The sequence below is a fragment of the Salvelinus namaycush genome, chromosome 31 (assembly GCF_016432855.1).
Source record: "Salvelinus namaycush isolate Seneca chromosome 31, SaNama_1.0, whole genome shotgun sequence".
In the NCBI taxonomy this organism is placed as follows: domain Eukaryota; kingdom Metazoa; phylum Chordata; class Actinopteri; order Salmoniformes; family Salmonidae; genus Salvelinus; species Salvelinus namaycush.
The window spans coordinates 4,588,055-4,613,159 of NC_052337.1; the positions used below are offsets into that span (position 1 = coordinate 4,588,055).

Sequence of the window (25,105 nt, forward strand, 5' to 3'; positions counted from 1 at the left end):
GCTGCAGAGCTGCAGCCTCCACTTCCTCTGGGCTGTCAGAAGAAAACAGTGGGGTCGTGTTCCAAATGGAGGGTTGCATTCCAAATGGAGGGATGTGTCCCAAATGGAGGGTTGCATTCCAAATGGAGGGGTGTGTCCCAAATGGAGGGATGTGTTCCAAATGACACCCTATTCCTTACATAGTGAAAATAAGTGCACTACGTAGAGAATAGGATGCCATTTGGACTAGGAAGCTTTAATTAAACCCTAAATGGTGACATCATTGCTCTGCGCTATGCTGAGTACTCTGCTGCATGCGGTGGGGATAGGCACACGCCTCAGCGCCATTTTTCCATTGCATAAGCTCTCTCTCTGAGGCGGACCACAAGTACTCCAGGCAGATGTTGTAGTGAGTGGAGCCAGGGGATGGGATGTACAAGTTGTATTGAAATTGTGTATGTGTGTCACTATTCAACCATACATTCTCTGGCTCTTCCTAGTGAACTGTAATCAGTAAAGGGGTAAGTTGAGGGAAGAGGACATTATGTTGCTCCTCTAATGAACTACAATTAGCAAATCAAATCAAAATGTATTGGTCACATACACATGGTTAGCAGATGTTATTGCGAGTGTAGCGAAATGCTTGTGCTTCTAGTTCTGACAGTGCAGCAATATCTAACATGTAATCTAACAATTCCACAACAACTACCTAATACAAACAAATCTAAGTAAATTAATGAAATGGAATAAGAATATATACATATAAATATATGGATGAGCAATGACAGAGCAGCATAGGCAAGATGCAATAGATGGTATAAAATACAGTATATACATATGAGACGAGTAATGCAAGATATGTGAACATAATCATAGTGGCATTATTCAAGTGACTAGTGATCCAGTTATTAAAGTGGCCAATGATTTCAAGTCAGTATATTGGCAGCAGCCTCTCTGTGTTTAGTGATGGCTGTTTAACAGTCTGATGGTTGTTGTCCTTGATGATCTTTTTGGCCTTCCTGTGACATCAGGTGCTGTAAGTGTCCTGGAGGGCAGGTAGTTTTCCCCCGGTGATGCGTTGCTCTGGAGAGCCTTGCGGTTGTGGGCGGTGCAGTTGCCTTACCAGCCGATGATACAGCCCAACAGGATGCTCTCAATTGTGCATCTGTAAAAGTTTGTGAGGGTTTTAGGTGACAAGCCAAATTTCTTTAGAATCCTGAGGTTGAAGAGGCGCTGTTGCCCCTTCTTCAGCACACTGTCTCTGTAGGTGGACCATTTCAGTTGGTCTGTGATGTGTACGCCGAGGAACTTAAAACTTTCCACCTTCTCCACTGCTGTCCTGTCGACGTGGATAGGGGGGTGCTCCCTATATTAAAGGGGTAAGTTGAGGGAAGAGGACATTATGTTGTCATCCTGATATTTTTGATAATAGACTAACATTTTGTGTTATGGGTGACATATGGGAAAAGGGGGTCTAACAGTAATGGTATTATTATTCATAATAAAAAATAATACATCTAAAAAATATATAAATAAATAAATAAAAAAGAAGTAATGGTATTACTATATTATCTAATGGCATTATGGGGGAATAATTGTCCAAAACACAACATATTGAGATCAATTTGGAGAAAATATAGCGTAAAATGTTTTCTAGAGAATAGTCGAATTTATAGGTTGGAAAACTTTCCAGGCCACTTTTGAACTTGGGTTATTGCTTGTACAATTTTATTGGTTAATGATATAAGTTGATAGTGAAGATGATGATGGTCATCACTTCCTGATTTAAATCCCATTATTTGCCATGCGTGAAGACATTACACATCAAATGCCTATAGGCATTTGCATATAGGCATATAGGCATAATGCACTGAATATTGTAACTACTTGAGACTCATCCCACACCATTGGTTTCACCCTTGACCCTTTGTTGCCGTTTAAATAGATAAATCCTATCACCGGCCTTTTGAACCGATGCCTTGAGGACAAGTATCCAAGATATCTACCGACTCCAAAACTGTTTAAGTGTATTTGTTCAAATCAACAGTTGTACAGGCGCCAACAGCCTTTTGGCCTGGAGGAAAGGAAAAACACCAAAGTGATTGAGGTTATTTGAGGCTGTTTGAGGTTATTTTTCAATTGGAATATAGCTGGAGTGGAGCTTTGCCTTGCACTCTCCTTGGCCTGCTAACATTGTCCATTACTTTCCATCAAGGCTGTTGGAGGCTAGCGGGGCTAGTTGTGGCTTGGCAACATGATGTTATGGCATTACAAAATATACAACTTGAAGGCATATCCAAGTGGTGGGCTCTATGAAGGTCATATGTTATTTTCTCTAAGTGTGTGTGTGTGTGTGTGTGTACATGGATTTCACTACTGTAGAACAGTAGATTAGGTTAGTGGTTACAGTGTGCATACTCACGGTAGGTCCTGTAGGATTCAGTGACAGCATGTATGTAACAACTGATCTACTGTGTTAACCACCAAAGTACTTGATTGCTTATGTGGTCATAGGCATTTACCAAACCTACATGAGCAGGCATGCCACCTCACCAAGGTTTGGGCCAAGACAACAGGATTTATCATAGGACAGATGGCACACAGGCAAATCCTCAGATTAAAGGATAAGAAAGCAGGAAGTCATCAACTGTTAAATCAGAGATGGTTCAGTAATTATCAGAGAATAAGTCATTACCTTTAGAGTTATGGGCCGTGTGTGTGTGTGTGTGTGTGTGTGTGTGTGTGTGTGTGTGTGTGTGTGTGTTGTAAGTCTCCCAATGCAGGGTGTTAACAGAGAATGACCAGACCATAGAGATAGACAGTGTGATGAGAGATTGAGACATGATTGCCTGTCAGAACCTGGCCAACATTCTCTCTCATCTCCCCTCCGTCTCTCCCTCTCTCATCTCCCCCTCTCCATCTGCCTTCTCCCCCTCTTCTCTCACCCCCCCTCCAATCCCCCCTTTCTCCATCCCTACATAATGTGTACTGTAGGGGTTACTGGAGGACTGGAGTTGGGAAACACTGCCCTACATGATGTGTACTGTAGGGGTTACTGGAGGACTGGAGTTGGGAAACACTGTCCTACATAATGTGTGCTGTAGGGGTTACTGGAGGACTGGAGTTGGGAAACACTGTCCTACATAATGTGTACTGTAGGGGTTACTGGAGGACTGGAGTTGGGAAACACTGTCCTACATAATGTGTGCTGTAGGGGTTACTGGAGGACTGGAGTTGGGAAACACTGTCCTACATAATGTGTACTGTAGGGGTTACTGGAGGACTGGAGTTGGGAAACACTGTCCTACATAATGTGTACTGTAGGGGTTACTGGAGGACTGGAGTTGGGTAAACACTGTCCTACATAATGTGTACTGTAGGGGTTACTGGAGGACTGGAGTTGGGAAACACTGTCCTACATAATGTGTACTGTAGGGGTTACTGGAGGACTGGAGTTGGGAAACACTGTCCTACATAATGTGTACTGTAGGGGTTACTGGAGGACTGGAGTTGGGAAACACTGTCCTACATAATGTGTACTGTAGGGGTTACTGGAGGACTGGAGTTGGGAAACACTGCCCTACATAATGTGTACTGTAGGGGTTACTGGAGGACTGGAGTTGGGAAACACTGTCCTACATAATGTGTACTGTAGGGGTTACTGGAGGACTGGAGTTGGGAAACACTGTCCTACATAATGTGTACTGTAGGGGTTACTGGAGGACTGGAGTTGGGAAACACTGCCCTATATAATGTGTACTGTAGGGGTTACTGGAGGACTGGAGTTGGGAAACACTGTCCTACATAATGCATTGCCTTTGACCAGAAGCCTATGGGCAAGGAATAAATTATATAGGGAATAGGATACAGTATGTGAACAGAAATTATTTTGACGCAAATGTCCAATGTGATGATTGATGTTATATACCTTGCAGAGTTGAAATGGAATGGACCCCAAATCTGCGAAAGCAGTTGGCTAAATCACATGCAGGTCTGGGGCTAGGCGTCTGTAACCTTGGTACACAGAGTTCAGTACTTAGATATTCTATTGGCTATTTCTATGGTTCAGTGGTCTACTGGTCTTGACCAGAGTGTTGACCCTGGACAATGTTTGTTAACATTGGTTACCTGGCGACAGGGCAGGATCACATGACTGTGCAGTGTAGGCTCGGTCTGGGTCTCTTATCCAATGGCATCGGTTATTTGTAGTGAGTCGCGCTGGTCGGAATGCAGAGGACCTGAATGGTCTTTCTCTTTATTCTCTCTGTCTTTCTCTTTATTCTCTCCCTTTCTCTTTATTCTCTCTTCTCTCTCTCCTTTTCTCTTTATTCTCTCTTCTCTCTCTCCCTTTCTCTTTATTCTCTCTTTCTTTCTCCCTTTCTTTATTATCTCCTTCTCTTTATTCTCTCTCTCCCTTCTCCCTTTCTTTATTCTCTCTTCTCTCTCTCCCTTTCTTTATTCTCTCTTCTCTCTCCCTTTCTCTTTCTCTTTCTCTTTTTTCTCTTTATTCTCTCTCATTCTCCCTCTTTCTCCCTCTTTCTCTCACTCTTTCTCCTGCTTTCTCTCATGCTCACTCTGTCCATTCCTTCCTCCCGGGCCCTCTATTTCAAGAGAGAGTTCATTGCCTGCGGTATTCCTCACCTCCTTGTGAGCAGCAGAGGGGAGAAGAGGCCCCCCCCCTCCTTCTCTCTCTCACCCTACTCCTTCAATCTCTGTCGCGAGGAAGTGACATGTTTGTTTTGTTGAAGAGTCAGTGTTACGTAAACCAGATGTGGCGACCGCCACAAGGTTGCGTGTAGGGATGGGTATAAGTAATGGAGTACTCTAATGGACGTCAACTCCTGACTGGCGTAGCGGTCTAAGGCACTGCATCTCAGTGCAAGAGGAGTCACTACGGTCCCTGGTTCGAATCCAGGTTGAATCACATCTGGCTGTGATTGGGAGTCCCATAGGGCGGCGCACAATTGGCCCAGCGTTGTCCGGGGTAGGTCGTCATTGTAAATAAGAATTTGTTCTCAACTGTCTTGCCTAGTTAAATAAAGGTTAAAATAAAATGTAATCTTTAATCAGAGATCCATTTTATACTGTACCACTTTGTGGTAGAATATGCTTTGCAGACTGACGCTGAAGGCTCTGGACCGCAGACTGTCGCTGGAGGCTCTGGACCGCAGACTGTCGCTGGAGGCTCTGGACCGCAGACTGTCGCTGGAGGCTCTGGACCGCAGACTGTCGCTGGAGGCTCTGGATCGCCGACCGTCGCTGGAGGCTCTGGATCGCCGACCGTCGCCGGAGGCTCTGGACCGTCGCCGGAGGCTCTGGACCGCCGACCGTCGCCGGAGGCTCCGGACCGCCGACCGTCGCCGGAGGCTCCGGACCGCCGACCGTCGCCGGAGGCTCTGGACCGTCGCCGGAGGCTCTGGACCGTCGCTGGAGGCTCTGGACCGTCGCTGGAGGCTCTGGACCGCCGACCGTCGCTGGAGGCTCTGGACCGCCGACCGTCGCTGGAGGCTCTGGACCGCCGACCGTCGCTGGAGGCTCTGGACCGCCGCTGGAGGCTCTGGACCGCCGACCGTCGCTGGAGGCTCTGGACCGCCGCTGGAGGCTCTGGACCGCCGACCGTCGCTGGAGGCTCTGGACCGCCGCTGGAGGCTCTGGACCGCCGACCGTCGCTGGAGGCTCTGGACCGCCGCTGGAGGCTCTGGACCGTCGCCGGAGGCTCTGGACCGCCGACCGTCGCCGGAGGCTCTGGACCGCCGACCGTCGCCGGAGGCTCTGGACCGCCGACCGTCGCCGGAGGCTCTGGACCGCCGACCGTCGCCGGAGGCTCTGGACCGTCGCCCGTCGCCGGAGGCTCTGGACCGTCGCCGGAGGCTCTGGACCGTCGCCGGAGGCTCTGGACCGTCGCCGGAGGCTCTGGACCGTCGCCGGAGGCTCTGGACCGCCGACCGTCGCCGGAGGCTCTGGACCGCCGCCGGAGGCTCTGGACCGCCGCCGGAGGCTCTGGACCGCCGCCGGAGGCTCTGGACCGTCGCCGGAGGCTCTGGACCGTCGCCGGAGGCTCTGGACCGCCGACCGTCGCCGGAGGCTCTGGACCGCCGACCGTCGCCGGAGGCTCTGGACCGCCGACCGTCGCCGGAGGCTCTGGACCGTCGCCGGAGGCTCCGGACCGCCGACCGTCGCCGGAGGCTCCGGGCCATGGATGATCGCCGGAGGCTCCGGGCCATGGATGATCGCCGGAGGCTCCGGGCCATGGATGATCGCCGGAGGCGTCGGGCCAAGGATGATCGCCGGAGGCGTCGGGCCAAGGATGATCGCCGGAGGCGTCGGGCCAAGGATGATCGCCGGAGGCGTCGGGCCAAGGATGATCGCCGGAGGCGTCGGGCCAAGGATGATCGCCGGAGGCGTCGGGCCAAGGATGATCACCGGAGGCTTCGTGCGTGGAGCAGGCACTGGACGTACCAGGCTGGAGACACGCACTGGAGGCCGGGTGCATGGAGCTGGCACAGGATATACTGGACCGTGGAGGCGCACTGGAGGTCTGGAGCGTGTCCTGGCTGGATGCTCACTTTAGCCCGGCAAATGCGGGGCGCTGGCACAGGACGCACTGGGCTGTGAAGGCGCACTGGCGACACAGTGCGTAGAGCCGGCGCAGGATATCCTGGACCGAGTAGGCGTACTGGAGACCAGGAGTGCTGAGCCGGCACAACCCGTCCTGGCTGTATGTTCACTTTCGCACGGCAAGTGCGAGGAGCTGGCACAGAACGCACCGGGCTGTGGATGCGCACTGGAGACACATTGCGTATCTCCGCAAAACATGGTGCCTGAACGGTCACACGCTCCTTAAAGCGAGTGTGGGGAGTTGGCTCTGGTCTGAAACCTGGCTCCGCCAACCACCCCAAAAAATGTGGGCCTGCCTCTCGTGCTTCCTTCGTGGTCGCGAACCTCGGTGTTTCGTCGTTGTTCCTCCCTCGCTGCCTCCGTCTGCTCCCATGGAAGGCGATCCCTTCCGGCCAGGATCTCCTCCCACGTCCAGGATCCCTTACCATCCAAGATATCCTCCCATGTCCAGGATGTCTGCTCCTCCTGGCCACGCTGCTTGGTCCGTTTGTGGTGGGATCTTCTGTCACGTCTGTTGAAAGATGGATTGGACCAAGGTGCAGCGTGGTCGGCGTACATTTTTCTTTTATTTAAATGACACCGAAAAACAACAAAATACAAAAACTAACGTAAAGCTATATGCAGTGCAGAAAGCAACTACACACAAACAAGATCCCACAAACTAAAGGTGGAAAAAAGGCTGGCTAAGTATGATCCCCAATCAGAGACAACGATAGACAGCTGCCTCTGGTTGAGAACCATACCCGGCGAACAAAGAAATAGAAAAACTAGAATGCCCACCCAAATCACACCCCGACCTAACCAAATAGAGAAATAAAAAGTCTCTCTAAGGTCAGGGCGTGACAAGCGTCTTGTCTGCTAAATTAACAAACAAGGCTATACCATTGCACAACCATAGTCTTCTACAAGCCGCCACTGCTGAGGTTAGTGTTGAGTTTACTACCTTTTTTGAAGATTTTGTTCCAAGATATAACCAGTTCATATCACGGTTTCAATAAATCAATCTTAAATTACGCTTGCTTTTTTATTGACTGTATATATATGCGGCAATTTAGCAATTAGGATTTGTTATCTGTAATGGTTATGATAAATTAGGCATTGTTGGCATATAGATATATTTTTCTCAGTGCAGGCATTGTGTTCTAAAAATAGGCATCTGGGGGGATGAAGAGAGAATGACAGAGAAAGAAAGAGGGATGCAGGAAGTACTCAACCTCCATTGAACAGGAAGTGGGAGGAGGTGGGGGAACACGATTGTTTGGCTCTAACTCTCCTCTTCCAGACAGGAAACTGGTGTTGTGTCCCAAATGGCACCATATTCCCTACATAGTGCACTACTTTTGACCCGGGCCCATAGATCTCTGATCAAAAGTAGTGCACTATGTAGGGAAATAGGTTGCCATTTGGGACAGAAACTTGGATGAAAAGAAAAGGAGCAGCCCCTCACTCATTAAGGCTTCCACTATCGTGTTCCTTATTGTAGCCGTTGAGATCACGTGTCCTCCTAATAAGTGATATCAGTAGAGGGGAATGGGTGTTTCTCTCTGCAACAGGACAAGCCTCGGAGCTTCAGAATGTGATGTTGGAATTCTTTCCCATTGATTCAACATAGTGCTGTATGTTGCTTCATTTCTATAATAGGCCTCTGTACCTTTTTCACACTAGTGAGCCGAGCTGTACTGTACTGGCCTGGTTAGTTACACATCCACCATAGTTACTGGAACTATATTAGAAACGGCAAAGTGAATACAAAACATCCAAGCCAGCAGAGTGCAGTTCGAGTCGGCACAACAGTGTGAGAAGTGCAGAAAAACTTTGAGCAAAGACCAACCAGGACAAGAGAACGTAGAGGTCTTCACCCCAACATTCCATCCTTCATTGATATTTATCCTAGCCCTCTAACCCCTAACCTTCAACCTAACCTGTGACCTCTCTCCTAGGTTACTTCCTGGAGTTCCAGGAGCCGGTGAACAACATCACCATCGTGCAGGGCCAGGCGGCCACGCTGCACTGCAAGGTGACGGGAAATCCGCGGCCCACCATCCGCTGGCTGAAGAATGACGCGCCCGTGGTCCAGGAGCAAGGGCGCATCTCCATCCGCAAAACCGATGCGGGCTCCAAGCTGCGCATCACGGACCTGGACACCACGGACACAGGCTACTACCAGTGCGTGGCCTCCAACCCGGTCAAGGTGATCTCTGGCACTGGCGTGCTCTACGTGAAGCTGGGTAAGGAGAGGTTGGTGGTTGGGCTTTGTGTCACCTTCTTTCTCTTGCTCGTTTACTTTTTCTTTTGCCCCTGTGTCTCTTTCTTTCCCTCTCACACTTTAACAGAAAGAGCGAGAGGGCAGGGCGAAAAAGGAGAGCGATACAGAGATGGTTGTTAAACCTACCGTGGGATACATGGTTTCAGAAACCACTCACTCAATAAATAAACCCAGCATTCATAGCTACTCCTGGACAAGGCAAACTGCACATTTTTGGTAATTGGACTTTCTGTTCACTACTCATAAGTCACAATCGATTAATTCACCCAAGTAGCGATTATAGCCCTATTCCCGTTCTGGCCAGTTATTTTGGAGGGTTATTATGTGGCAATGCCATTGATCTAAATGAACTGGAGCGACACTAGTGAAGGGGCCATATGTACAACCTCATACTCCTGACACCGCGCTAAGATTTATTGAAGAGCACCAGTATAACTCTCCCACCTCCCTAACGTAAAAACGACCATTCCTAAATCTAGCCGAGCACAGAAACAGTTTCCCCAGTGTTTTTGCTCTCCAAATGTTTTCAACTGCTTTTATGTGATACTAGATAAACTCGTTTTTTAAAGACCCACGCCGCTGACAGTTTTAGTGCAATAGCCGGCTAAAATTGTAGCGCTAGCTTCCCCCACGCATAGTCATCTCAGTACAATAATGTTAGTGCTTTTAGTAAGTGAACGTTTTACCAAGGCTGCTATTGAAAACAGAAGTAGGTATTTCCTCAGAGGGAGAAGGTCTGTTATGTCACCAGTGGGATTTTTATTTCTAAACTCATGCCACTAGCAATTTATCATTCACGTTTCTCCCAGGACATATACCACTATATGTCTGTATTATGCTATATACTGTATTATGCTATATCAGGATGCTCTGGGTCATGTTGTAGACTTGTAATTACAAGAGTCATAATTGAAATCACAGATTTTTAGATGCCCGGCATTGTTGAACATCCACTACTAGCTACACTCCCTGTCACAAACTGATGATGTATGGAGGTAAACCAAGGCCAAAAACACAAACTGATGATTTACCTCCATATATCAAGGCCAAAAACACAAACTGATGATTTATGGAGGTAAACCAAGGCCAAAAACACAAACTGATGATTTGTGGAGGTAAACCAAGGCCAAAAACACAAACTGATGATATATGGAGGTAAATCAAGGCCAAAAATACAAACTGATGATGTATGGAGGTTAACCAAGGCCAAAAACACAAACTGATGATATATGGAGGTAAACCAAGGCCAAAAATACAAACTGATGATTTATGGAGGTAAACCAAGGCCAACAACACAAACGGATGATGTATGGAGGTAAACCAAGGCCAAAAATACAAACTGATGATTTATGGAGGTAAACCAAGGCCAAAAACACAAACTGGGTGTTAACCTCCCTCAGTGATACTAAAGCCCTTTCTGAATCCTCAGCCTTTGGCCTTGACCTATGATTGTAATACGAAAAGTGAAATGGGATAGCGTCTGATGTGGCTTGATAAAAGGCAATCGCATATTGCTCCATTTTCACACTCTCCTGTTTTCTTGTTCTCTACAGGGCAGTCACCAACACACGAGCCCAATGAAGCGTAAGTAATTCTACTACGTGTGTGTGTGTGTGTGTGTGTGTGTGTGTGTGTGTGTGTGTGTGTGTGTGTGTGTGTGTGTGTGTGTGTGTGTGTGTGTGTGTGTGTGTGTGTGTGTGTGTGTGTGTGTGTGTGTGTGTGTGTGTGTGTGTGTGTGTGTGTGTGTGTGTGTGTGTACACTACCAGTCAAAAGTTTGGACACACCTACTCAGTCAAGGGTTTTTCTTAATTTGTACTATTTTCTACATTGTAAAACATTAGTGAAGACATTAAAACTATGAAATAACACATGGAATCATGTAGTAACCAAAAAAGTGTTAAACAAATCAATATATAATTTAGATTCTTCAAAGTAGCCACCATTTGCCTTGATGACAGCATTGCAGAATCTTGGCATTCTCTCAACCAGCTTCACCTGGAATGTTTTTCCAATAGTCTTGAAGGAGTTTCCACATATGCTGAGCACTTGTTGGCTGCTTTCCCTTCACTCTGCTGTTCAACTCATCCCAAACCATCTCAATTGGGTTGAGGTTGGGTGATTGTGGAGGCCGGGTCATCTGAGGCAGCACTCCATGAATAACAAATGATAGTCCCACTAAGTGCCAACCAGATGGGATGGCGTATCGCTGCAGAATGCTGTGATAGCCATGCTGGTTAAGTGTGCCTTGAATTAATAATAAATCACAGACAGTGTCACAAGCAAAGCACCCCCACACCAACACACCTCCTCCTCCATGCTTCATAGTGGGAACCACACATGCGGAGATCATCCGTTCACATACTCTGCGTCTCACAAAGACACGGCGGTTGTAACCAAAAATCTCAAATTTGGACTCATCTGACCAAAAGACAGATTCCCACCGGTCTAATTGCTTCCCACCGGTCCATTGCTTGTGTTTCTTGGCCCAGGCATGTCTCTTCTTATTATTGGTGTCCTTTAGTAGTGGTTTCTTTGCAGCAATTTGACCATGAAGGCCTGATTTCACGCAGTCTCCTCTGAACAGTTGATGTTGAGATGTGTCTGTTACATGAACTCTGTGAAGCATTTATTTGGGCTGCAATCTGAGGCTGGTAACTCTAATGAACTTATCCTCTGCAGCAGTAGTAACTCTGGGTCTTCCTTTCCTGTGACGGTCCTCATGAGAACCAGTTTCATCATAGCGCTTGATGGTTTCTGGGACTGCACTTGAAGAAGCTTTAAAAGTTCTTGAAATGTTCCGTATTGACTGACCTTCATGTCTTAAAGTAATGATGTACTGTCAATTCTCTTTGCTTATTTGAGCTATAATATGGACTTGGTCTTTTACCAAATAGGGCTATCTTCTGTATACCCACCCCTACCTTGTCACAACACAACTGATTGGCTCGAACGCATTAAGAAGGAAAGAAATTCCACAAATTAACTTTTAACAAGGCACACCTGTTCATTAAAATGCATTCCAGGTAACCCTAACCCAAGAGTGCAAAGCTGTCATACAAAGAGGCAAACGGTGGCTATTTTGAAGAATCTCAAATATAACATATTTTTGGGGTTGTTTAACACTTTTTTGGTTACTACATGATTCCATAAGTGTTAATTCATAGTTTTGATGTGTTCACTATTATTCTACAATGTAGAAAATAGTAAAAAATAAAGTAAAACCCTTGAATGAGGAGGCGTGCCCAAACGTTTGACTGGCGCTGTGTATATATATGAGCACATGTGACCTCACTTGCACCCAAAAACACACTTAAATGCAGGCATGCACATGTTCACTATCTATCTCATGATTTTCACATCAGTGTGGGTTTACGCAATTATCAATACATAGTCTAACAGCATGTCATTGAACAGAAGATGCATTGAAGCAGAATATTAACTCATTTGAGAACAGAGGCTCCTGCAGCTTCCCTTCTCCTTTCCTTTGAAGCTCTCCTGACGTGAATGAGTTAAAGACAGAGCAGGGAATAGATTCCTTCACTGAGTCAGACACTAGCGGTTTTCATCGAGGTTGGTCCAAAACTGGAAAGAATGCTGATTCATAGTCTCCATATTCTTGACTCTGACTTGATTAGCTCCGGTCTTAGTGTTGAATCGGTCTTGCTTTAGGTGGTCTCGAAAACAACACCGGCTGATTCATAGTCTCTATATTGTGACCAGTTGTTTTTGGAATCTCAGTCAGAACAAGTTGCTTATATCATCAGTAGGCTAACAATGTAATTAGCAGTTTTGTCAAATGCAGGATGCTAACCAGTCGTTGTGTCTATTGCTAGCCTAGCTTCATTGCTAGCCTAGCTTTAAGTGACTTTGGGTCATTGAAAAGCACGAGGCTTACAGTTGAAGTCGGAAGTTTGCATGCACTTAGGCTGGAGTCATTAAAACTCATTTTTCAACCACTCCAAATTTCTTGTTAACAAACTATAGTTTTGGCAAGTCGGTTAGGACATCTACTTTGTGCATGACACAAGTAATTTTTCCAACAATTTTTTACAGACTTATAATTCACTGTATCACAATTCCAGTGGGTCAGAAGTTATTATTATTACTATTATTAAGGGCAGACTTGTTCTAGAATCCAGTCAGTGTTTTTTGGACACGCGCTAGACGTTAGCATTAGCATAGCTTAGGACTGGACCAATGTGTCAGACCTTGTATAGCACTCTATATTCTGCTCTGTTCACACCGCCCACCCCTATCCACTCAGACACACACACTCTACGCAGACCGTGTCTAACTCAACAGAGCGCTTGGCCAATATAAATCACACTCCCCCTCTGTTTCCTCAAAACCAGACCAGCTCAATGACCATGGCAGTGTGCCCCCCCCCCCCCCCCCCCCCCCCCAAATGACTGCTAGTTGCCCCCCCCCAAAACACACACACACCAACACACCAAGTTACACAAAAAAAGCACTTGTTGCTGTTGGCTGCTGTTGCGTCCTAATAAAGCCTAACAAAGCGGGTGATGATTGGAAGTTGAGGCCGATAAGCAAGGGGGGAGGGGTGTCTGAAAGGAGTGGTGGACCTCCGTAGGTGCAACAGTGTGGGACCCCTGCTTGGCACTCCTTTACGTCGGCTGAGAAACAAAAGACTCATTCTAATGTCGGACAGGCCCTGTTTAATGTCCCAGGGAGCCCTAAGAAAGCTGGCAGTCACCCTCGGTTTGGGGTCGTAATTGTTCCTAGCCAAGGTCAAATAAATAGCGCTACGTCTGAGGGGCCATTCTGAAAGCCACGCACACTGAATGGAGCATGTTAACCAACGTAGGCTACTGAAGAGAACAGGATGGATTGAGATTGGGGGGGGGGGGGTACACTCAAAATAATATGATACAAGACTAGGTAGTGATGTCACGTTCTGACCTTAGTTCCTTTTTTATGTCTTTATTTTAGTTTGGTCAGGGTGTGAGTTGGGGTGGGCATTCTATGTTGTTTTTCTATGTTTTGTTCTGTTGTTATATTTCTATGTGTTTGGCCTAGTATGGTTCTCAATCAGAGGCAGGTGTCAGTCGTTGTCTCTGATTGGGAGCCATATTTAGGTAGCCTGTTTTCTATTGTGTTTTGTGGGTGGTTGTTTCCTGTGTTAGTACCATACGGGACTGTTTCGGTTGTTTGTTTGTACTTTTGTTATTTTGTTCAGTGTTCTGTGGATTTATTAAATATTCTCATTATGGACACTTACCACGCTGCACATTGGTCCGATCCTTGCTACTCCTCCTCAGACGAAGAGGAAATCCGTTACAAGTGACTTGTTGTGGATTGGTTGTTTCAGAAGTGCGAGCTGTTGATGGGATGTGGTCCATTTTATATACACACACACACACACACCTCTAATGTACCCCCAAGTGAGCTACCACCCTTCCATTCAGTGTGTGGTTACCTTAGTAGAACTTCCAACTGTAACCCTCCTCACCTAAACTTGAATTATGACTAAGCAATGATTCAGAGAGATCTTTTTAACAACACCTTACTTAGCAATAACCAACCAAGACAATTCCCTTTGAAGTAGAACTTGGAGGAAGAGGCAAGAGTAGTGAATCATTCTTCTGTGGTCTTGTCTGCATCCCAAATATGGCACCCTATATCCTAGTGCACTACTTTTGACCAGAGCCCATACTGGTCAAAAGTAGTGCACTATATATAGGGAATTAGGATGTCATTTGGAATGCAGACAATAAGCTATGTGCTAAGAATGTTTTGATCAACTGCAAATTCAGACAGTCATTATTATCACAAAGGCGTCTCACAATAAAAGGAGTAGAATTGAAGTTGCACCTAGATGCTGATCTTGGGTGAGTTTTGTATTTTTTCCACTAATGGTTACGATTGGGGGAGGGGAAGCATATCCTAGATCTGTACCTAGGATAAACTACCCCCCCCCCCCCCCCCCCTAGAGCATTGTCCCTTTCTGGAGGCTCACGGGAGAAGAAGAGGCTCTCAGGCTAGTACTGATAGTGGGGGCTGTTTCCGTGACGATGGTTCCCTAGCCCAATCAAACAGAGAACTGGTGGTAGATTAGTGCTCTGTCGTAAATACCAGACTGGAGCAATGCTTTTGTGTCTCTGAGTACCCCTTTCTCCTCACTCTCCTCTCAATTTCAATTCAATTTCAATTCAATTTAAAGGGCTTTATTGGCATGGGGAACATACACTGCCGTTCAAAAGTTTGGGGTCACTTAGAAAGGTCCTTGTTTTTGAAAGAAAAGCAAATTTTTTGTCCATTAAAATAACATCAAATTGATCACAAATACAGTGTAGACATTGTTAATGTTGTAAATGACTATTGTAGCTGGAAATTATAGATTTTTTATTGAATATCTACATAGGTGTACAGAGGCCCATTATCAGCAACCATCACTCCTGTGTTCCAATGGCACGTTGTGTTACCTAATCCAAGTTTCATCATTTTAAAAGGCTAATTTGATCATTAGAAAACACTTTTGCAATTATGTTAGCACAGCTGAAAACTGTTGTTCTGTTTAAAGAGGCAATAAAACTGTCCTTCTTTAGACTAGTTGAGTATCTGGAGCATCAGCATTTGTGGGTTCGATTACAGGCTCAAAATGGCCAGAAACAAAGAACATTCTTCTGAAACTCATCAGTCTATTCTTGTTCTGAGAAATGAAGGCTATTCTATGCGAGAAATTACCAAGAAGCTGAAGATCTCGTACAACGCTGTGTACTACTCCCTTCACAGAACAGAGCAAATTGGCTCTAACCAGAATAGAAAGAGGAGTGGGAGGCCCTGGTAAGAGGAGTGGGAGCCTGTAATGGAACCCACAAATGCTGATGCTCCAGATATTCAACTAGTCTAAAGAAGGCCAGTTTTATTCCTTCTTTAATCAGAACAACAGTTTTCAGGTGTGCTAACATAATTGTGTAACCGATGTGAAATGGCTAGCTAGTTAGCGGTGGTGCGCGCTAATAGTGTTTCAATCGGTGACGTCACTCGCTCTGAGACCTGAAGTAGTTGTTCCCCTTGCTCTGCAAGGGCCGTGGCTTTTGTGGCGCGATGGGTAACGATGCTTCGAGGGTGGCTGTTGTCTATGTGTGTAGAGGGTCCCTGGTTCGAGCCCGGGGCGAGGGGACGGACGAAAGTTAAACTGTTACAATTGCAAAAGGGTTTTCTAATGATCAATTAGCCTTTTAAAATGATTAACTTGGATTAGAAAACACAACGTGCCATTGGAACACAGGAGTGATGGTTGAGGATAATGGGCCTCTGTACGCCTATGTAGATATTCCATTAAAAATCAGCCATTTCCAGCTACAATAGTCATTTACAACATTAACAATGTCTACACTTTACATTGCCAAAGCAAGTGAATAGATAATAAACAAAAGTGAAATAAACAATAAAACATTTACAGTAAACATTACTCACAAAAGTTCCAAAAGAATAAAGACATTTCAAATGTCATATTATGTCAATATTCCATTGTTGTAATGATGTGTAAATAGTTAAAGTACAAAAGGGGAAATAAATAAACATAAATATAGGTTGTATTTACAGTGGTGTTTGTTCTTCACTGGTTGCCCTTTTCTTGTGGCAACAGGTCACAAGTCTTGCTGCTGTGATTGCACACTGTGGTATTTAACCCAATATATATGGGAGTTTATCAAAATTGGATTTGTTTTCTAATTCTTTGTGGGTCTTTGTAATCTAAGGGAAATATGTGTCTTTAATATGGTCATACATTTGGCAGGAGGTTAGGTTAGTTTCCACCTCATTTTGTGGGCAGTGTGCACAGTCTGTCTTCTCTTGAGAGCCAGGTCTGCCTTCAGCAGCCTTTCTCAATAGCAAGGCTATGCTCACAGAGTCTGTACATAGTCAAAGATTTCCTTTAATTCTGGGTCAGTCACAGTGGTCAGGTATTCTGCCACTGTGTACTCTCTCACTCTCCTCCCCTCTGTCTCCTCCCCCCAGTCAAGACTCTGTAATGCTGATTGTTACCGCACCCACATATACTGATTTACAGAGCGAGGGAGAGATGCCGTGTGTTCAGAGATGTTAAACGAGAAAGAAGAGAACCACTCTCACCTTTTTGTCGTCATGGGAGACGGAGTGTTGTGTGGGTTAAAATACACCCCAGTGGAGCAGTGAAGAAGGCCCAGGGTTTTCCACTCATAGTTTTATATGTAATTACCAAGACCGAGTCTCACATGTGGCACAGAAGATGGTCCTGTCTGTTTTGTCACTGGTGAGATTTTGTTTTTCCAACTTGGTGAACAGCAGTTATTAACGGCCTGGCCGCGCTTCTATGTAAACCAATCTCTCCCATTATTTAATTCATTATCGCCACCTAGTGGTAAAGTTGATTTATTACTTGCACTGTCCTTTACTGACACAAAGGCCACTGCATGAACCATTTTTAATTTAATCCAGAGGCCAAACAAGTGACATTTCTGTAGCTTTCCCCCCTATTAGAAAAACAAACCACACTGCCTGTGCGTAAATACCTAATTGCCTCTAGTAACGCCATTAAACCCAATTTTCTCCCTGGAGGAAATCGGCTTACAAAACTCATTTACATGGCTTGGTGAATCCAGCCAAAGTAAATGAAACGGTCGTAAACTATCACATATTACCTCAGAAGGTAATAATCACATATCCGCTGAGGTAAATTTGATGTTTCTCTGCCACCAAAGGCGAAGTTTTCTCTTCGTAGCCTGCAAGGACGCAATGGAGCTCTACCTTGCTGAGGGCCTCAGATCTTTATAGAGCTTCCTAGCAATTAGCATGCTTGTTTGTGGAGAGTTGTAATAGGTCACTTGCTACTTGGCATCGCTCAATCAATGCTGAGGAACTGAGGAAACGTCTCATCAGGCTTCAAAAGAGGTGCCAGCCTCCCTCTGTGAGTGTAATTCATGTGTGGCTTGTCTTACTTGGCTCAGCAGGCTTCGTGTGGAGATATGGGGCTGTTGTTTGTCAGGTGTGCACACTCTAAAGCTTGTGTTGTTTTTAAGTAAAATTAAGACAAGTTAAGCTATAGCTAAGTCTTTGCTCTTTATGACAAAGAGTCGAACGGTGTATGGGGCACTCTCAAAAGACACACAACAAACCTACAATTTATTTTTAGCAGCAACCGTGTGCTTCATATTATGTTTCGTTATTGTTACTCCCAGTCCAACTCCACATACTAGCTCTGTTGACAGGTTGTTTGACTCAGAGAATCTCACGCACCTATAGAGTGAATGGAACTCTGGAGGCATTTCTCCCCCTCATTCGGTGTGTTCACAACTAACTGCATTGTTGTTGAACCATCTGAAGAGTGTCAGACTAATTTGGCTACAGAGCTGGACAGCCTGGCCAATAGGAGCCTGTCTCTGGTCCAATACACAGATTGACAATTACTACTGATTTATTTTTAGAATATCTGGCTGCCAACGTAAAACGTGACCTTTTAACCTAGCGATATAGAATTGAGTCGATTATTACAATAGATGTGAATTAGAATAGGATGTATAAATGAATAGTTCACTTACAGTGGAAAATATGTATTTTACCTTGAAACAGAAACCAAATGTCTCACCTAACCAAAAGTACTTTCTAAAGAACTTGTCTGTTTCTGAAAACGTTCTTAGCCAGGTTTGTGATTTCTGGTGAAGGGGTCTGGTTTGTGTTAGTTAGGTTGCAATTTGCAAAATGGTTGTGTGTGTGTGTGTGCAGTTTGTGTTTCTACACGTGTGTGTGTGTGTGTGTGTACAGAGCTTAATGCTGATCAGGTAGAATGTTTCCCTTATACAGGTTCTCTGTGTTCTGTGGCCCTCTGGCCTGACCTGGTTGCTTTCCCCTCTCTCCACTCTCTTGGACTCACACAAACCCTCCTCTGTCTCTCCCTCGCCCCTTCGCCCCTGTCCACACACCTTCAGGCTGGCTCCCCCCTGTGAAATGCCCAAACAAACGGCATTTCTGAACGTTGGGTTTCAGCAAAGGGAATTTCATATTTGGAGCTTGCATGTTATGTGCTTGTTATGTTACCTACTTCTCTCAATGTGGAGCGGAGCAGGTTTGGAATGGTGTTTTGTGGTGCGGAGATGATGTTGTTTTTCCTGTGATAATCAGTACAAAGAGTTTATTTGGAGCTTGAATGTTATGATACCAATACCCCTCTCTCACTCTTTCTCTGTGTGTTAGGAGAGTTCTACAGGCTTGGAGAAAAGATTATACAGCTTTTGGTGTTGTCTCGTTTTCTTTGCAGGACAAACTACAAAGCCAAGTAATCAAGCCAGTCTTTGCAGTTTTTGCAACATTGTTTTTTGGGGGGGGGGGGTTTGGAAAAGTTTCCCTTCGTAGCAAAACATCCCAACGGATCGTGCCGATTTTAAATTTGTTTCTTGAGTCTCTCCCCCTTTTTTGTGAAATCACATCGAAAACCATCCGGCAACTCGTCTTTGCTGCTATGGAGTTATTTTACTGTCCACAACCTTCTTGAATAAATATAGGGAAGGTTCCAGACTCTCTATATATTTTGTGCAGTCACAAGGATAATAGGTGGTTGAGGCCGAGAAGGAAGGCACAGCTTTACAGAAGTAGATGCTCTCATAGATCAAAAGCTGTTGGAAATTGCTCGCACCACATGAAGGCGTTTTTTAAAATTTTCTATAAATACAATTCCTGTGTTTTTCAGTCCAGCTGATGTGAATGAGGGCTAAGTGAAGTTAATGATTATATTATTTTTTTGGTGCATAAATATCCAATTCAGTTTCCACACACCACACAATTGTACACTACACGCATGTAGTTTTAATACTTTTTTTGTGGCATGTGTGCTAATAATGCTTGAGCTGCATTTGTAAAAACATGGAGGTAAATCAATGCCATAAGTCTATAAACAATGTCAATGCCAGAGTAGCCTTAGGGAGTTCTTTCTGTCGGTTTTGACGCCTTTGTCTATGAGTCTGTAGCTATAAACTATAGTGACCTCTCTCTCGTTCTGACCCTCAGTGCCCACAAGCATTTTAACACACTCTAGCTCCCGTAGCTGCGTTTCGACTGTCCAGTTGGAAACGTTTTCCGTCCTCCCTTTTATTCACGCAAGTATTTATTTTTCACCTTCACCACGCATTCGTCGGCCAAAAGGAAGTAAGAAAGTAGGAAGTCGAACCTACAGTAATTCTTGTTAAACTTCAGTCTTCAAACGTGCGTTTTGGGCAAAAATCCCCCGCAGTTGATCCAAACTGGAGTTAAATTGTAACCATATGGGATATTGAAGCTGGAAGGACTGCAGGGCTTAAAGCATTGACAGCTCTCCTGGCAACGTGCCTCTCTGGAGGACGTTGAAGCAAACGAGAAGTGAACGGTGCAGACATTCCTTTTCTAGAGGTGCCACCCTCTGCACCGTATCCATTCACACATCTCATTTGTTTGAATAGAGAGAAAGCACAAATCGCACAAACGCCCTGAAAAATAGGATCCATTTATCTAAGCTGTTGTAAACTTAACCCATGAATTGGAGAAAATATGTCATAACACTGTTGCTCGTGACCTTTAAACTTTTACAGCAGCATTGTGCTCTCAAGCAGTCTGGTTCTAGTAACTCCTTTTTTTTGTTTACAATACGGCTGAACAAAGTCTGGACGAAGTCCCCAGGGGCATGGCTGTTTTCAAAGTAGCCTTTGTTGGCCCGCCACATGCAATTATGTCCCCAGATTACCTACCACATCTACTTCTGCATTTCCCCTCTTCTGTTGAGGGACAACTACAAAGGTTCTCCTTTTATTTATGAATCAAGCCAGTTTCCTTTCTCTGAGGCGTAACGGCAATTGACTGCTGGCTGCTTTTTGCTCTATGTTTTGACGTTTTGAAATTTGGCTCTCAACCTCTCAAATCCACGACAACTTCACGTGTATCCGATGCTTTTTTTGTGAGCAATTGAAGCCAACCACGGATGACGACACCACAATATTTTTGGTCATAGGGGAAAGGATTCAGTCAGAGGTGTCAACGATAACCGTCGTGAAGAGGATTATAGATAATCTGAGGAAGACTAAACACACTGAGGTACACGATGCACACAAGGCATGAGCACTCTCTGATTTGTGTTCCCTGAGATAACCTAGATTGATTTACGATGGCAGGTTGTCTGCTACTGATTACAGGGCAAGCCCAAACACAGCCTTAGACCCCAGATCTCCTTAGACTAGATCTCACCAGTCTCTCTAATCTATATCTAGGTGTCAGTAGCATGCTAGCTGTTCCTGTAGACTTCCAGTCATTGTGCTAATGCTAGTTAGCAATTGTTCCAGAAGCTACATTGAACTTCCTTCAAACTGCACGCAGAGACATCTGACTCTGGTTGAGTAAAATAAGGTTTTAAGTGCCCAAATCCCTTTAAATCGGAGTTGGAGGAAGTTGCCCCCTTGACACTGAGATCAGTTTATGTCCTGTATGGATTGTGGTTATGATTCATCTTTAGGATTGAACTGGTCCTAGATCTGTGCCTAGGGAAAGATGTGCCTCTTAGCTGGAAAGTGTGCATGTTCCCCTAATACGAATCTGGTATTCAAGAGCCGTGTGTGGTTATTGTACATTTTTAACAACTGGCTTTGGACCAGTGTTGTTGTTCTAGTTAATCTTGCTTAAGCTCACAACTGGGGTTAGAGAGAACTGATCCGAATTCAGTTGTTAAGGGCAGTAACCGCAGCCTTGAGCTAGCTCTCCAGACAGTTTGTGTTGGTACGGGTTAAGAGATCAGTATCAGGTTCTCTGGATTGCTTGCTTGGGTTTGGAAAAGAGGATGTCCTCACTTCTTATTTGACTAGTGCACCAAGATCCTTTAGGGAAAGCAAACGCATTGCACTCAAAAGGGAAGGTAAGCCTACTGTGTATCAACAATACTCTTACTAAAGGAAGGTAGGCATACTGTGTAACCTACAAGAGTCTTACATAAGGGGAATTTTATCCAAAGATTCCCAACCCACAGTACTGTTGTTGAAATCCTTAAACCTCCCCACTGGCCCACGTCTTTTCCTTTGCTTGGATCCCACTTTTCTTTAATCTGGGGAAAGGGCAGATCACGGGACACTCTAGAATGCTGAAGTCTCCCTTGGAGAGTCGACGTACGTCATTGTGGCTTTGCTTCCCAGTGCTGCGGCTTTCTTTTCCCTTCCCTCCTCCTGCTGCTTCCATATGGGCTGGCTCTGGGTGAAGTTTTCCCTGGTACAGATCTAGGATCAGTTTCCCCTCCCCAATCCTAACCTTAACCATTAGTGGGAAAGATGCAAAGCTGATCCCACTCAAGATCAGTGTCTAAGGGCAACGTCTCCCTATACATATGGGGGCTGCCTGTCAGCTGAGAGGTCTGTGAGCGGCAGCCGAGTTTTAGGATTGGGAGCTTTGCAATATTCGATGTTCTTCCCGTCTCTCTCCCACTCTCTGTTGTGAGGAAGTATGATTCAAGCACATCCAAAGCAGTGTTTTCTACAAGTACATAGAGTAGCCAGCCAAATAGAAAAAGTAGCCAACCAGGCACACCCGGGCCGAAGGAGCTCTCTTTTGGTGGCCTCTGGTTATGCTCTAATGCCTTGATTACATTTGAAATTAACAGCAAAATTATTGAATATTTATTCGTGTTTACCTCCCAGATAGTTTTTTGTTGTTGTTGTGGTATTGTGTAGAAAGGCATGACTTTAAAATTTAAATGACTGAAAATGTATGAGTTCAATGTGTTAGTTGTTTTGGGAATGATCTAGGTCTAGGCCTATATGATCAGGACTATTTTCTAAGTAAGAGAACATTAAACTTTATTTTTATTTTTACATTTAACCTGTATTCTCTTGATTAAAGTCTTATTTACAGTTTAACACTGATGTTAGTTCTTCAAATTATGTATTTGTTATTCCATTTAAAAAATTTTTTTTAAGGCATTCCAAGTCGATGGCGCAGAGTACATAAAAGCCCTTTTACCAAATTCCGTTCGGACATTTGGAACAGATTGCAGGATGAAGTCCTGCGAACGAAGAGAGTACCCACCACATTTCTGAAGAATCAAAATGCCCCCAAAATGGTGGTAAACCCAAAATGGCTTTATAAATAAAAGTATACCAGTGACTGAGCCTACGGATGACTAGAGAAGGCCAGCCAACCCTGGTATATAAAGTGCAGTGGTGCGTAAGGGTTTTGCAGTTTAAAATAAATCTCAGTGCCCCATGGTAAAGGGTGTCAATTCATCTCAAACACTGAGCGGAAGCATTCATATATAAAATATCCCCATAGTCTAGTAAAGGCATAAATGTAGCTGATACTAGCCTCCTGGCTTCAATAGAAAAACAGGCCTTATTCCTAAAATAAAATCCCAACTTCAGTTTACATTTTTTTGTAAGTTGTGGAACATGCAATTTAGAAGAGAGGCCTTCATCAATTAAAATTCCAAGATGTCTATATGAGGTAACAGCATCAATCTCCTTGTCCTGACAGGTAGTAATAGGTGAAAGGTTCAGAGGTCTATTTCTTCCTTTAGAAAACACCATTCATTTGTTTTGTCAGTATTGAGGATAAGCTTCAATTGACACAAGGTATGTTGAACAGTATAAAAAGCAGTTTGCAAGTTCTGGAAAGCTTTTGTGAGAGACGAGGCACAACAATAAATAACAGTATCATCAGCATAAAAGTGAAGTTGTGCATTTTGCAAATTTTTGTCTGAATTATTTATATAAATAGTGAATAAGATGGGACCAAGTACAGAGCCCTGGGGCACACCATTACAGACAGACAATTTAACAGACATGAGCCCATCAAATTGAGTGCACTGAGTTCTATCAGACAGATAGTTAGCAAACCATGCAACTGCATGCGACCTACGCTCGACAATCTCTGCCTCAGTATAGCATGATCAACTGTATCAAAAGCCTTAGAGAGATCAATTTTTTGTCAAGCCTTCAGTTACATCATGGCTGCTAGAATCGTGCTATGCTTCTTCCTGAAGCCCGATTGGTACATTGATAAAATAGTTTTTTTTTTATATACTAACTCTATTTTAGCTGTTCACTAACAAGGGTTTCAAGTATTTTCGCCAAGGGTGACAGCTTTGAGATTGACCTGTATTTTTTTTTTAAAGAGTTGGATCTCCCTCTTTTAAAAGTGGTAGGACAAATGCTGATTTCCAGATCCTTGGAATTTCATTACATTCCAGGGTTAGATTTAACAGATGTGTAAGTGGTTCAGCTATAAAATCAGCTGCCAGTTTTAAAAAGCAGGGATCCAGAAGATCAGGACCTGCAGGCTTTCTCTGATCTAAGGATTTCAGGGCTTTATGTACCTCCTGCACTGAGAATGGCAAAAAGCTAAACGTTTGACCAGCTCTCACTGGTTCCTCCACACAGGGTTGTACAGAGACAGAGGATACTGAATCAAACAGCCTACCAGATTATACAAAGTGCTCATATGCCTACCTTCAGTCTGTATAATGAGTTTACACACTCAGTTCAATGTGTTTTCATATACCGGTGACTGAAAAGAGACATTTGCACAGAAAGACACACACAACTTCTCAGGGATACAGAAAAAGGATGCAACCCTTCCTACCCATTCTAGATCATGTGCAAACCTAAGGTAAGTCTCACATTTCAGTAACATACAGGTTTTGTCACTGAACCCACTGCCTGTTTGTGTTGGGGATTAAAGTCTGTAGCAGCTAGCTAACTGATCTGGAACCAGATTTAAGCCCAGTGCAAACACAAAATGCTAATGTTCTCAGAGAAAAGTTTCAAAACAAGGCAAGATTACATTAGACATTTCCCCTTTGGTTTAGCTCACAGGCTACCTGTACATTAGCGTACACAGCCATGAGAAATCGGCCCAGAAGCGGCCCCCTGGAACTGATTGAATCGGCCCGGAATCGGGTGTTGGACTCAGCCTGGAATCAAAATGAATGACTGCCCAGAATCGGCCTAAGTACATCGGGCCGTTTCCGTCTACCGGAATTCAGCCGACTTTGCCGGCATCTTACTAGAACCCCCCCCCCAGAAGCGGCCCAATGCAAATTTAAATAAACGTATACAAATTGTCCAATTTTAGTAATTTTAAATATTACTATTATAAATAGTAGTAATAGTAATTATACCCATCCACAAAAAATAGTTTTGTGTCGGAGGAAACACCATACAGTTGTGGCCAAACGTTTTGAGAATGACAAAGTATTCATTGCCACAAAGTTTGCTGCTTCAGTGTCTTTAGATATTTTT

The 25,105-nt window shown here is 44.6% G+C and overlaps 1 protein-coding gene across 1 annotated transcript in view; it reads left to right on the top strand.

Moving 5' to 3' along the window:
* Positions 1–25,105, top strand: part of ror2 (receptor tyrosine kinase-like orphan receptor 2) — a 140,243-nt gene that overhangs the window by 102,583 nt on the left and 12,555 nt on the right. Inside the window, exons 3-4 of the mRNA XM_038970244.1 lie at positions 8,538–8,825; positions 10,417–10,447. Coding sequence (XP_038826172.1) covers positions 8,538–8,825; positions 10,417–10,447 — 319 coding nt within the window. The remainder of the gene's footprint in view (positions 1–8,537; positions 8,826–10,416; positions 10,448–25,105) is intronic.